Here is a 13,142-nt window from a genome sequence, read left to right on the forward strand (position 1 = left end):
AACAAGGTATCGAATCCTCACTTTGAGATGATACTCTATTCTTGCTCACTGAAGGTTTAAAGTCAGGAAAAACTCACCAGTTATGTAGCACGTGACCCGCCGGTTCTGCTCAGAGATGTCTGCATCAATGGTACTCAGCGTGACAACAACCTGCCCTGGCTCCGCGTTCTCAATTACCGATCCTTTATAGAAATCTGAGGTGAACTGTGGAGCATTGTCATTTTCATCAGAGACAGTGACCTCCACCAGGGTTTGTGAAGAGAGCTGGACTTTCCTGCCATGGTCAGTGGCCACCACATAAAACCGGTATGTCTCCTGAGCTTCGCAGTCCAGCTCTTTTAGCGTGGTGATCCACCCACTCTCACCATCAATGGTGAAGAGCCCTCGGAGGTTGCCAGATTCTGCTTCCAGACTGTAGGTCACCTGTCCATCACTTCCTGTGTCCTGGTCGTTTGCTGTCACTTGAATAACTGTGGTTCCTGATGGCATGTTCTCCATGACAAAAGCTTTGTAGGGATCTGCCTCAAAAACAGGTCTGTTGTCATTGACATCCTGCACTTGGATGTTCACAGAGACCAGGGAGACCAGCTCAGTCTCCTGATGTGAGCAGTGAGCCATAACATCAATCTGGTACCACTTGGTGGTCTCATGATCCACGGCCTTTTTGATTTTCAAAGCCCCCGTTTGTTCGTCCAGCGTGAACACCTCATCCTTGTTACTTTCTGTAGTGGTTCCCTTCACCAGGCTGTATATGATAGGATCCTCTGCAAAAGCTTTGACTGACCCTATTTCTGATCCCTCTGGAAGATCCTCAGATGCAGAGAATGTATAAAGGGGCTCGGAAAACCTCGGCAATGTCACCTCCCTGGGGACAATCTGAAGATTCACTGGGACAAGGGAGTTCCAGTGAGGGGGTCTGCCATCTTCTGCTTTCACCTTGAAGTTAAAGGCTCTGTTTTCTAAACCAACAAGGCTCTCCTTGATCTTAACAACCCCAGTGGCAGCATTGATCTCGACAAGGTCTTCTGCCATGTCTTCCACAGAGTCAACGGAATAAATGACATCTGCATTTGCACCTTCATCAGCATCATAAGCCAGTACCTGGATGACAGGGGAGCCTTTGCTTACGTTGGACTGGATGGACAGTGTGTATTCAGAGGCTTTGAACTGAGGTGGGTTGTCATTCTCGTCTGTAAGGATTATTTTGACAGTGCAGAACGCCACCTTTCCACCCCCGTCCTTGGCCATGACTTTAATGGCAATGACTCTTTCTGTTGAATTTTCCCTGTCCAGTTTTTGCAGTGTGGCAATACGGCCTTTATTGTCTATGGAGAACTTCTCATGGGCGAGTTTGTTTATGATGGTGTAGTCTATGGTGCCATATGGGCCACCATCAGGGTCAATAGCCAGCAGTTCAATCACTTTGGTACCTATCTCAGCATTTTCTGCCAGCTCTGCCTCATATACGTTCTGCCGAAAGGAGGGGCTGTATTTGTTGGCATTTGTAGTATTGATATACACAGGCACAGTGCTCTTGAAAACTCCATCTGAAGCAGAAACTCTGAGGTTGTAAGATGACTCCAAGTCCTTTTTGCAGCGGTTGAACATGGATATTATTCCAGAAGTGCTATTGATAGTGAAATGCCTGTTGTCATTGCCTGAGAGTATCACATATTCCAGTCGCGTGGTGTCTCCGCTATCGGGGTCCAGGGCTTGGACTTTTATGACGATGTGCCCACATGTAGCCATTTCGCTCACCTTGGCTTCATACTGAAGCTGGCTGAACTCAGGGGGATTGTCATTGATGTCTGTCACATCTACAATTACCAGGGCGTCGCTGCTAAGGGGAGGCATCCCGTGATCTGCAGCTCTTACTTTCATGCGAAACTGTTGATTTTTTTCATAATCAAGTGCTTGAGCCGTTGTAATTTGCCCTGTGCTGGCATCAATATTGAAGAACTTGGTAGCATCTGAGCCATCATCCAAGATCTGATAGGAGACCACTTTGTTTCTGCCTGAATCCCTATCAGAAGCAGACAGTTGGACGACTGGGGTCTGTGCTGGCAAACTCTCTGAGACGGATGCCGTGTAGATCATCTGAGAAAATACAGGAGGGTTGTCATTAATGTCCTCTACCTCCACCTCCACTCTAGCTTCTGAAAAGGATCCTAGTGCTGTGTCCGTGGCTCTAACGGTGAATGTGTGTTTTGTCTCTAGCTCGTAGTCCAGCTGACCTGTGACAGTAAGGACGCCGGTTTTGAAGTCGGTGCTGAACAGTTTCAGGGAATCTTCTTCCACAATGTTGTAGATGAGGCGCAAGCCTTCAGGGCTGCGAGCCTGTATGTGGAGGATAGATGTGTACAGGGGGATGTTTTCTGGCACCTTCACTCGGTAGTACAAACTTTGGAACAGAGGGTTGGATTTGTTCCTCACGCTGATCACAACCTCCTCTTCAGCATGGAGGGGAGGCTCGCCTTTGTCCTTAGCAATGACTCGGAGGTTGTATTTATTTAAAGCTTGATAATCAAGAGGCTTTTTAAGTGAGATGTCTCCTAGGTAGGGGTCAATCCAAAAATACTTGTAGTCCTCTGCAAATGAGTAGGTAATGGCTCCATTATCCCCTATGTCTTTGTCTGTTGCTGACACCTGGAAAAGTACGTCACCCGGTTCTGTGCCGTCCTGCACCGAGGTGTAATATGGCACGTTCTCAAACTGCGGTGGATTGTCATTGACATCCTCTACGTAAACCTTAACTGTGGCTTGGGACACCCTTGGTGGTTTCCTGTTGTCCTTCACTTCCACAGCTACCTCGTGCATGTCTTGTGTTTCACGGTCAAATTTCACACCCTTGGTCTGGAGTACTCCCGATGCCTGGATCATTTTGAATCTTTCCTTTCCATTCAAAAGTGAATAGAAAAGTGGTTCGTTTAGCTGATATCCCTTGACCCCAAGAACAGTGAGAGTCTTCTCATCTGTAGAGTTCTCCACCACAGTTGCTGTATACACATCGTGATCAAATTTTAAGCCAGTACCATGTGCTTGAGTTAAATTTAGCTTAACCAGAGCAGTACTCTTATATAAGCCATCACCAGCTCTCACCATAAGTTCGCGATAGCTTCCCAGGCCAGTAGCATTAAGAATGGAGATGAGACCTGTGAGTGGATGAATATAGAAAGCATTGTCAAGGTTCCCTTCCACGATGCTGTAAGTCACCTCCGAATCTGCATCTTTTGCCTGCACTGACAAAAGCTCCATCCCTGGGTGGGCAGGCAGCAAGACAGAGAGCTCATAAGTGTCTTTGAAAAAGACCGGAGGTGAGTCGTTCACATCTTTCACATGGATTGTGACCTTGGCTGGCTTGGATGCAAATAAGCTGGGACTTCCACTGTCACGTGCATGTACACTGAAGTGGAAAACTGGGGTGAGCTCATAGTCTATATCAGCACGACTGGTAAGAGTCCCTGTGCTGGGATCTACCGTAAAATATTTCAGTGCCTCCGGTTCCAAAATCTCATAGACCAGCAGACCATTGGAGTCTTGATCAGCATCTGTTGCATGGGTCACGAGGGGAGCATTGCTTTCATCCAGAACCATGCTTTGTGACGGAGCATTCTCCATGATCCAGCCCACGAAGGAAGGCTTAACGAAAACAGGCGCGTTGTCATTCTCATCTATGACATAGATAAGTACCATTGTGTCCATAAATGCTCCAGCCATGTTGGTGCCACGGACTTTCAACTGGTAAAAAGATACCTGCTCAAAATCTAAGCTTTTCTGAGTGGAAATAAGGCCCGACTGATAGTTCATGGAGAACACTCCATCTCCATTTCCATCTTTTATTTCGTAGCTGACTGGTGACAAGCTTGTGGCTGAAACCTGGATCAGAGGAGAGCCAACAGCAGTGGATTCACTGATCTCTGTGATGTATTCAGCCTCTGGAAATTTTGGAGGGGTTCGATCAGAGGGTCTAATGCGGACGTGTACTGTAGCAGAATCTTTAAGCTGGGGAAACCCCTGATCTTCTGCCTTTACAATAAGAGTAAATCGCTCCTGCCTGGATGGGTCCAGTTTCTGGGCAACTGTAATAATTCCAGAATATGGGTCGATGCTGAAGAAACCTTCCCCATTACCTGCAAGAAGAGAAAATGCAACATGAAGAACACAGACACGCTACTGGTTTTGGTTTTCTGATCCTCTTTTCCATAGATGCTCCTGATTTCAGACCTAATTAACATCTGTTTCTTTCATTGGGAGACAACAATCTTCATCAGTTTCTAAATAATTTTCGTTCTAAGAACAATGAACCCATTGAGATCTACAAGTTAACTTTTAAATCAATCAAAATGTAAATTAGAGATAATACCCTTCTAATTTGAGCATATTTAGTGGTGGCAGAGCATGTGCTTGAAGCTTTTGCCTCGTGTGCAGAACATGGTAGCGCAGACTGTACTAGTTGCTTCAAGCCCTGTCATGCTTATAATTACCAATACTTCAGGAGCAATTAAATTCCTCAGTCCTTGATCTAAATTGCAGCGAGAAAGATGGGGCAAAGGATGGCTTGTCTCCTGCAAAGGATTTACCTGGTAAACAGGCAATGTGGCACAGCTTTAAATATTTAAGTTTTAACCTTTAAAGTGAATGATAAAATACTAGCCCACTGAGCTTGTGTGACCTAAAAAGACCATCAACCAATGAGGAGAGGGTGCTTGCTTCCTCAAGGATGTATTTCTTGGTAGAACTGGTGGAAGTGATGGTGACTGCTGTGGGAATGGGAGTACTTTTGCCGAACAACTGGACAGGGATCCCTTCCACAGTTCCCATAGATGGGAAGAGCAGATTTAAGTTGATCTAACTTGTCCAGTCCCATTTTTTTCTTAGACCAGTGACTCAAGGTTGAACTGTCTTCCTAAGGAAAGATGCTTTTTCCTCTGGGTAGGAAAAAAATCACATTTTAGCAATGTGCGGCCCTTACTGATCTTTGCAAAAGCTACAGGAAGCTGGTCAACTGTCTGGCCACCAGCTAGAGCACGGAAATGCGGGCACGTTCATAGCCAAAACCACCTTGTTGCATGGCTCTCACCTGCCTGAAGGGAATAGTGGATTTCAGCGTTGGCTCCTTGGTCCTGATCAAGGGCTCTGACTTGTATAACCTCTGTGCTCACCACTGCTGAGTCCAGCACTTCTGCTTCGTAATGGATGCTGCTGAACTGTGGAGGGTGAAGGTTGCAGTTCTCCACGTGAATGATGACCCGAACAAAGTTCCTCTTGATGGGGACCTCCTGGTCCCGTACCTGAATGACAGAGGAAGAGCAGGTATGGTCACATCAGGGAGCAGACAGCCTTTCCTGCACCAGGTTTCCAGTAGCTCACCAGGACTGTTAGAGAGGGTGGTCTGTTTCTGTGGCACCAACCCCTTGGGTGGGAATGAGCCTGTGAGTTTCAGCACCAAAGCTCAGCCTTGGACTTGAAACCAAACATTAACAATTATCCACTGGGCTTTCTTGGATAAGAATCCAGGGACCCTCCAATGAAATCAGCAGGTGATGGTCTCGGCACATGGTTAGAGGAAAGCAGGACTTATCCAGGATGGTTATATACTAAAGGTTCACATCCTGCTTTCCTCTACCCTGTGCTTCTAGACAAGACCTCCCTCAGAGACTAGAACCAGTCCGAATTTCTCCAGTGACTTATATATCCCAGAGAAGGTGATGGATTCAGCAGGGTTTGGCTAGGACTCACCATCACTGTTAGGGTGTGTTGTGGCATGGGCTGGGAACTGAAGCCTTCTGCTGTTGTGAGGACCCCGCTGTTTGGATCCAACTGGAAAAGTCTTGTGCTTTTGGGGTCCACGCTGCCATGGATGGTGTAGATGAGTCCCTTGCCTTTGTCCTTGTCTGTTGCACTGACTTGAAGGATTTCCCTCCCCGAGGGGGTGTCTTCAGGAATCCTCACCTCGTAATGGCTCTCCAGGAACTGTGGACGGTGCTGGTTGATATCAATCACGTGGATAAAGGCCTGTGGGGGAGACAGCACAGTGAGGGCAGCAGAGGTGTGGGACAACCTGACTTATGCAGCCGTATAAAATCTCAGCTACCAACCCCTCTGGGGTGTAGCAACGCTCTGAGCCCTGGAACCATCACAGATCTCCAACCCTTGGGGCTTTGCCATCCACGGAGCCCTTTTGTCCTTCTCCCCGAGGCACTCTGGTGATGCCTTCCCTTAGTGATTTTCAGTTTGCTTCCTCTCGTTTTTTTTAATCTCTCCGATCTGGCAAGCCATTCAGACTGAACGTGCCTGCACTTGGCACATGGGGAAACTGTCACAGCCTGCTGTGAAAAGCAGCAGTGGCTCAGCCATGGTGCCAACTTTGCTGGCTGGTGCCTCCACAACCAGCCCTCATTATTTACACACCAGAAAGCTGACAGAGAGGGGACGTTTGGTAAAGGAGGCGGGGGGGGCTGGCCTATCTCAAGAGCAGCAGATGCGTGGAGAAGGTATGCAGAAGCAAAGTTTGTGGTCTACGCTTTGTAGCTCCATCTTCCCCTCTGCATTTAACAGCAAACCCCTGAGAATGGCCTGCCTGAATCCTGCCTGCAAAGTCACCTAGTTTCTTCTGTTTTCTCCTTCTGCCTTCTACTGTCCTGACCCCCCTACTGATGTGCTGACTGCATCTTAGGAAGTCCCAACCAAGTGTAATAATTTGCTTCCTTTAGCAATCCTGAACATGCCACGGGTGTTTTGCGCAAGCAGGTTTTTTGACATCTGCTAGCGGCCTTGAGTGCCAAAATAAACGTAGGGATGAGATGCAAGGTGGCAGGGAATGCACACCAGGCAAGGTGGGGCTTTGTTTGTTTATTTGGAACAATACTCGAAGATAGTTGAGAGAGATAGCCATCCGTTAGCATTGCATTTCGCAGGAACGGCAGTGTTCTTCACTCATCATCCCCCGCAAACCTCCGCAGTGAATTTCCCACAATAAGCATCACTGACGGGTGACTCACGTTCTAGGCCTTCCTGCGCAGTGAGGGGTGGATTTTTGGCTGCTGCTTATGCGTGCAGAAAACGGTTGGTGAAAGATCAAGCCTTGAACACCCCTCCTGAGGGTAGGTAAACATGGGCAAATCTCAGTAGCCATTTTAACTGGCGCTCGGGGGCATGCCCGAGAGCAGCGCGCCTCCTTTCGGCAGCGCTTGCTTTTCACGTGGCAACTCAAAGGACGCAGCATCTCTGCCGTTGCCCCACTCAGTCCCATGGACCTCAGTGCTGATGTGTTATCAGTGGTCCACGCACTTGGAGCAGCACAGGACAGGGCCTCATCCCACCTCTTGCAGATGCGTCTGTGCTGGCTATACATAGACTAGTAAGTCCCAGGAATACCCCTTGACATGGTACCATGGTCCCAAGCCTGATCTAATGGCGTATGTGTTTCCCTTACGTCTTAGCACGTTGTCCCAGCAATGTTGTAGTTCAGCCTGAGCAGCTGAGAGCAGGTTGAGGTCTGTGAGTGTGAATGGTCACCCCAGCTTGGCTGCGGGTGTAGATGTGTCCTTGTGTGCTGTCTGTGATCAACAAGGAAAGGCTCAGGCTTTCCTAGAACATTTGTGTTTCCAACAACATAAACAAAAACCAACTTATCTTGGTACTTAGGAAAGACTTGGGCCATTGTGTAAAGTAAGATCACAGTATAAGGAGATTCTTGTGCCTGGCACCTGAGTTCAGTGGGGTCAGAAGATCCCCTTTGGCATATACTCACTCTAGATGGGGTCTCTACTAAAGAAAAAAGCATTACCTGGGTTTTTATGGTAGTGGACCCATCAGTGACTTCTACTGTCAGGTTATAGCTTGACTTCTTCCTTGCATCGAGGGGTCTTGCAATGACCATGCTGCCTGTGCTCTTTTCAATGTCAAAATCCATGTCGTCGTCGCCACCTGGGATAAGGGAGAGATGAGAAAATGAAATGGGGGGCAGTTACACTTAGACTTTCGTCTGGAGCAAGCTGCGGGTGCTGGCAGCCTCTGCAGGGGAAGGAATTCCAGGAGTCGCCTGGAGGTTTGAAGGATGAGGATCTCCCCTCCAGACACCATACACAAACCACATGAGGCCATGCCCAGCCACAGATACGTGGTGTGCCAGGCAATATACCTTGAATGGGGACATGTAGGCACTCATTCTAGCTGTGCCTCTTTGGCCACAGCTAGACTGGGGACAGTGCCATAGGTGAGGTTTCCCCCAAATCTGGAAACTCAATACAAAATGTGCTAGATGGACGCAGGAGACAGGGAGGACATGGAGAAGCTGGACAAAAAGGTAGTCACAGATGGTGACAAAGGAGGATGAAAGGGAAGGTGAGGGGAATTAGAGCAAGTGAGGAGGAGGAGAGAAGGGGAAAGGATGCACATATGCATACGATGTCCTAGCTAGATTTGCAAGAGGCAGATTTGAGCATTGATTCATCTGCACAAGGTCTCCAGCTATGCAGTGTCACAGGCTTAGCAGGGATTGGTGACCTGCAGGGCTGATTGACGCTCTTTCTGGCTTCCAACTCAAGGTCACACTGTGGGCATGTCAGCAACGGTCTTCATTGCCGCGGTTTGGAGCCTGTGGGCTACCTGAAGAAGCCCAATAGCTGAACAGTTGGGGAGGCAGACGGTGCTTCCAGGGTGAGCAGAGCCTGTTGCCTCCAACCCAGATGGCTGCGTAGTGCAGGGAACCGCAGGCCTGAGCAGCTCAGCAGCAGAAGGCTGTCCCTCACGCCACTGCTGTTCAGCCCTGGCGTGGCACCTCCATTTCTCATGCCTCACTCGCTGGCGGCCTGTTCGTTCACACGTGAAACACTGCTACGCTGTTCTGAGATATGGACAGGTAGAAGCAGTTTTCTGCGATTTGTCCCCGGTCTCAGCTTCTCCCTTCCCAGCTACTGGGTGTTCTGGGTTCTGCTTTATTCTCTTGCCAACTGGGAAAATCTTGTGTAGTAGTTAAATGACACATCTTTCGTTGCGGGAGAAATGCAGTGGTTGCCAGCCATCTGGACCACCACTTTTCTGCTGGGAAGGAGACAAGAAAGAACCAGAGACGGAGGAAAAGAGAGACCCATGAGTGTGTTTCCCTGAGAAGAGAGAAGGGCTCCCTTTGCACGCTGCCAAAGGGAAAGAGGAAGCCCAGGAAAGGAAAGAAGTGGAAAAAGATGCTGCTTTGTCAGAGTTCTTGCAGACACCAGTGACAGAGCTTTTGCGGAATGGGAAAGGCGAATTTTTGAATGAGGTGCTGAAGGCTCCTGGATCTCTGCATCACCCGCTTGGTTACCAGCTACCGTGATGCTTTGCTTCCCTAACAGGGAAAATGAAATCCTGCCCTCTTCCACCAGTATAGAAACCAAGAGAGCCCTGAGTAGCACTTGGGGCACCAGAAACTGGTAAAGATGAGGTCAAGCATACAGGCAAGCACTCAGCAGGGAAACGACGGGATAACGTTCAGAGGAATACACCGTTAATGCTGCAAACCCAAGCAGACACTACTAATGCCACATAAGCCTTGCACTGATGTTGTCTGCTCCTTGTAGCGCTGTATCTCTTGTTGCTTAATTGTATTTATACACCATTATCCCTGCCCTAACACCGTAACGGGGAAAACTATTCACTCACCCAATTAAGGCTTTGTCTGACGAGGGCAAGCCCTGCAGGCAGTGTCAGGGAAAGGCTGTGCAAGGCAGATTGGGGCACCGCTTCAAAACCCCAAATTACACGAGCACAATTTGCCCTCGTTCGTAGGACCAGTTCCGCACACGTGCTGCCCCACGAGTCCCTGAGGTGACAGCCCACGTCCCCTCTGCCCTGGCATTGTGTGTCTTAGAGGAGGCCCTACAGCCTCCTCACATTTCATGTCTAAGTCATCCCTGGGATGCCGTGAGGTGGAAGGGAGAGTCCCACCAGTCAGGTCAGGCCAGCTCTTTGAGGAATCCTTCCCTCTCGGCTCCCTGTCGGGACCACGGGCTCAGCAGGGAGGGAGCGACGGGGGGTATCTGCAAGACCCAGCCAGACACCCGGGTCCTCGCAGGCTGCTTGACCACAACCAACAGTGTCACTCCATTCCCAGGAGGAGCCGGGGCCAGCATGCCCTGCCTTTCACACGACATCGGAGAACACCTCAAACACTGGCAAGTCTCAGAATGTCATTAAAAAAAAGCGTGTTAGATAATTGCACTTGGCAGCGGAGCCCTTGGACAGGCAGCTTTGTCTATTGCTGTTTAAGCCTTTTGGTGTCTGTGAGAAAGCTTTCCCTGTAGCTCACCTACACCTAAAGCAAACAACTTCATTAGCTCAGGCATGCGAGTGCTGACAGCCAAGGGAGCTGGGGCAAGCGCTCCCAGACACACCGCTGCCCGGCTTTAATTTCTGTGTCTCACCTGTGATATTAAACCACACTTGGCTGGGGCCCATTTCGATGCTGATCACTCCCACCATATGGTTTACGGGATCTGTTTCCATCACAGCAAAGTTAAAATGGGGTTCATCGAAAGCTAGTGGTTCTGAGGAAGGGCCGGGCCGGGCGACCCAGCTGATGTGAAGCCGCACGTGGGAGGAAAGTGGTGGGCTGCCGCCGTCTGTTGCCTTGACCTGCCGGGAAATGCATGTGCAGTCAAGGAGAAGGCTGATTTAGCCCATAGGAGCCCCATGGGAAGCTGCTTCTCCCACCCACCAGGAGTTTCAGGTCCGAGCGCACTCAACGTCCCACAAAACAAACCTGACCCCGTGGTCCATGCTCTGCCTGCTTTCGAGGCAGAGCCACGCAACCCAAATTCCTCTTGGCTATCAAGCAAATCTGCCAAGCTCGGTCCACAGCAGAGACCTGGATCACCAGCCTTGTGGCAGGGACCCTCGTAGCGTGTGAGAGCTTTAAATCTGCATCCAAGCCCCATGTCCTGATCAAACTGCCGAACGGAGGTACCACTGAAATCCCAAGACTGTTCAGGTTCGGGTCCACATCAATATGGGATCGTGGATCACTGTACTAATCTCTGAGAGCGGGTTGGACAGTTAATTTTAAATTTATACTCCATTTTTAATAGCTTCTTACCTTCTGCATTTCCCATCATTCCCTCCTAGTTTCTCTCCCTGTAATGCAGGTCTGTCTCATTCAAGCTCGCCTCCCACTGCTGCGTTCTCTCCATCTCTTTCCTTCTTTTATCTTTTCTTTTTCTGCAGCCTTTCCTCTCTTTCCCTCTCCACCCATCTCTTCCCACTGGCTCTCTCTGTTTCCCTCTCACCGTCAGTATGTTGTATTCGGAGGCAGGAAAAGCTTTTCTGGAGAACACCATGCCGGTTGTGGGGTTGATGGTGAATATCCCTTCCTCCTCCTCCTCGATGGTGTAGGTGATCTGGCTGTTCTGGCCCTGGTCACGGTCTGAAGCGATCAGCCTGTAGACCGGCAGCGGCATCTCCGAGGCATCTCTCTCGGGGAGCTGCACCATGAAGAGCTTGTGGGGGAAACTGGGAGGACTGTCGTTGGCGTCCAGGACTTGTATCACGACTCTACTGGTGGACTTCAGGGCTGGCTCTCCGTTGTCAGAAACAGCCACCTGCCAGCAAGGAAAGGGAGTAGGTGACAGAGCTGTTTGTCGTGACCCAGGACACGAGCAGCCAGCCTTCGTCCTGGTGGGCAATGACTACACGAGGGGTTTGGTGTGGATCTGCATTTGTAGCTCGACACCTTCAGAGACATTGCTCCTCTCTGTAGGGTGAAGTCTGGCGGCTGTAGCTGGCCCTGTGCAAGGCTTGTGCACGCCCAGGGGGATGCGCCCGCAGCCGTTCAGGGCAGTGGGTCAGATCTAGGTCAGACTGTTGCTCACGAGGGGTCACACAACTCAAAACCTTTGTACGGCAACGGCTCAGCAAGTTGTCCCCCATCTTCCCTTCGCTGTGCCTGTGCACGCTCCCAGCGTGTTGCATTGCAGAGAGAAATGTATTATCCTCAATCACCCCGATAGACTGCAACACCTCAAGATCCCTCTAATGTAAATAAGTGTAGCTCAGAGCAGCTAAGGATGGGGCAGGTAACACAAAGCTACACAGCAACCTCTGATACAATGAGATAAATCAGGGTGGATTTCTCTGGCTCGCTCTTTCCCCCATAACTTATTATCCATCCTGCTAGAGGACAATTCCAGTCCTCTTCCTGCATTCCCACAGCTTCCAGAGCAGGCCTTTAGCTCCAGTCTTCAGTAAGGAAATAATAAACCCCGCAGTACTGCTGCAGCTGTCTCTTAGGGCAACGCACACCATTTAATTAAGTTTCCCAGCAGTTGCGAGCTGATGGGATGAGATTCTTTCTCTGTGCTCCAACTTGCAAGCAAAGCTCTTTGAGGACTTAATACACTTGTAGGTAAATAAAGCTAATTACAATAATCATTACCCACCTCTAGGATATGTTCAGCCTTGTATTCTCGATCCAGCTGCCGTGAAGTGGTAGAAATCAGACCTGCCAAGAAAGAAAGCCTTTGAGCTCCAAGACACCGTCCGAGGAAAGCCAGGGTGGACCGAATCCCCATGTGCCCCACATCAGCCTGCCCGTCCGTCCTGTTTCAGCTTCCCTTTGCGACCGGAGGAGAAAGACGGATACCCCCGGAGGGCAAGCTGTCCACTTCCAGTGGGAATCCTCCGATTACAGAGACCGCGGAGGAGGGGGGACACCACCCAGACGCCTGCCTCAGCCGAGGGTTCTCAAGGCATTTGGTGAGAAAGGCTGCAGGACTGTGAAAACAAGACTTATCTTATGCCTCTAAGTAAGAAACATTCTGCATGCGCTGGCACAAGTTTGGCCTCTTAACAAGTCTCGACTCCTATTTCCCCTGTGCTGAACCTTGCTCTTTGTAATTTACAGTGTTTTGACAAAAGTTTTGCCTTCTGTCTCGGGAAATACCCTCTACACTACTGCTAGAAGAAATGCATTTAGGCTAACAATAAGATACACAGCCGTTAATAATGTTGGTATGTTATTTAAGCCTTGCTGAGAGACAGGGCGCATCCTCTACCAGCTGCAAGATTTGAGGGATTTCTGAAAAATACCCGCTAGTTTAACCGCAGGGGACAGGTTGGATGCAGGAGGGAGGAATTGTGTCTATAGTAAACTAGAGTTTAAACGAAAT

At 49.5% G+C, this 13,142-nt stretch overlaps 1 protein-coding gene across 1 annotated transcript in view; it reads right to left on the reverse strand.

Annotated features, from left to right (window-relative positions):
* FAT2 (FAT atypical cadherin 2) overlaps window positions 1-13,142 on the reverse strand; it is a 59,977-nt gene that overhangs the window by 23,626 nt on the left and 23,209 nt on the right. Inside the window, exons 4-10 of the mRNA XM_063349168.1 lie at window positions 12,414-12,475; window positions 11,265-11,576; window positions 10,404-10,614; window positions 7,790-7,929; window positions 5,740-6,015; window positions 5,081-5,291; window positions 78-4,130 (exon numbers count right to left, since the gene is read on the reverse strand). Coding sequence (XP_063205238.1) covers window positions 78-4,130; window positions 5,081-5,291; window positions 5,740-6,015; window positions 7,790-7,929; window positions 10,404-10,614; window positions 11,265-11,576; window positions 12,414-12,475 — 5,265 coding nt within the window. The remainder of the gene's footprint in view (window positions 1-77; window positions 4,131-5,080; window positions 5,292-5,739; window positions 6,016-7,789; window positions 7,930-10,403; window positions 10,615-11,264; window positions 11,577-12,413; window positions 12,476-13,142) is intronic.

This window comes from Chroicocephalus ridibundus, chromosome 11 (genome assembly GCF_963924245.1).
Source record: "Chroicocephalus ridibundus chromosome 11, bChrRid1.1, whole genome shotgun sequence".
NCBI classification, from domain to species: domain Eukaryota; kingdom Metazoa; phylum Chordata; class Aves; order Charadriiformes; family Laridae; genus Chroicocephalus; species Chroicocephalus ridibundus.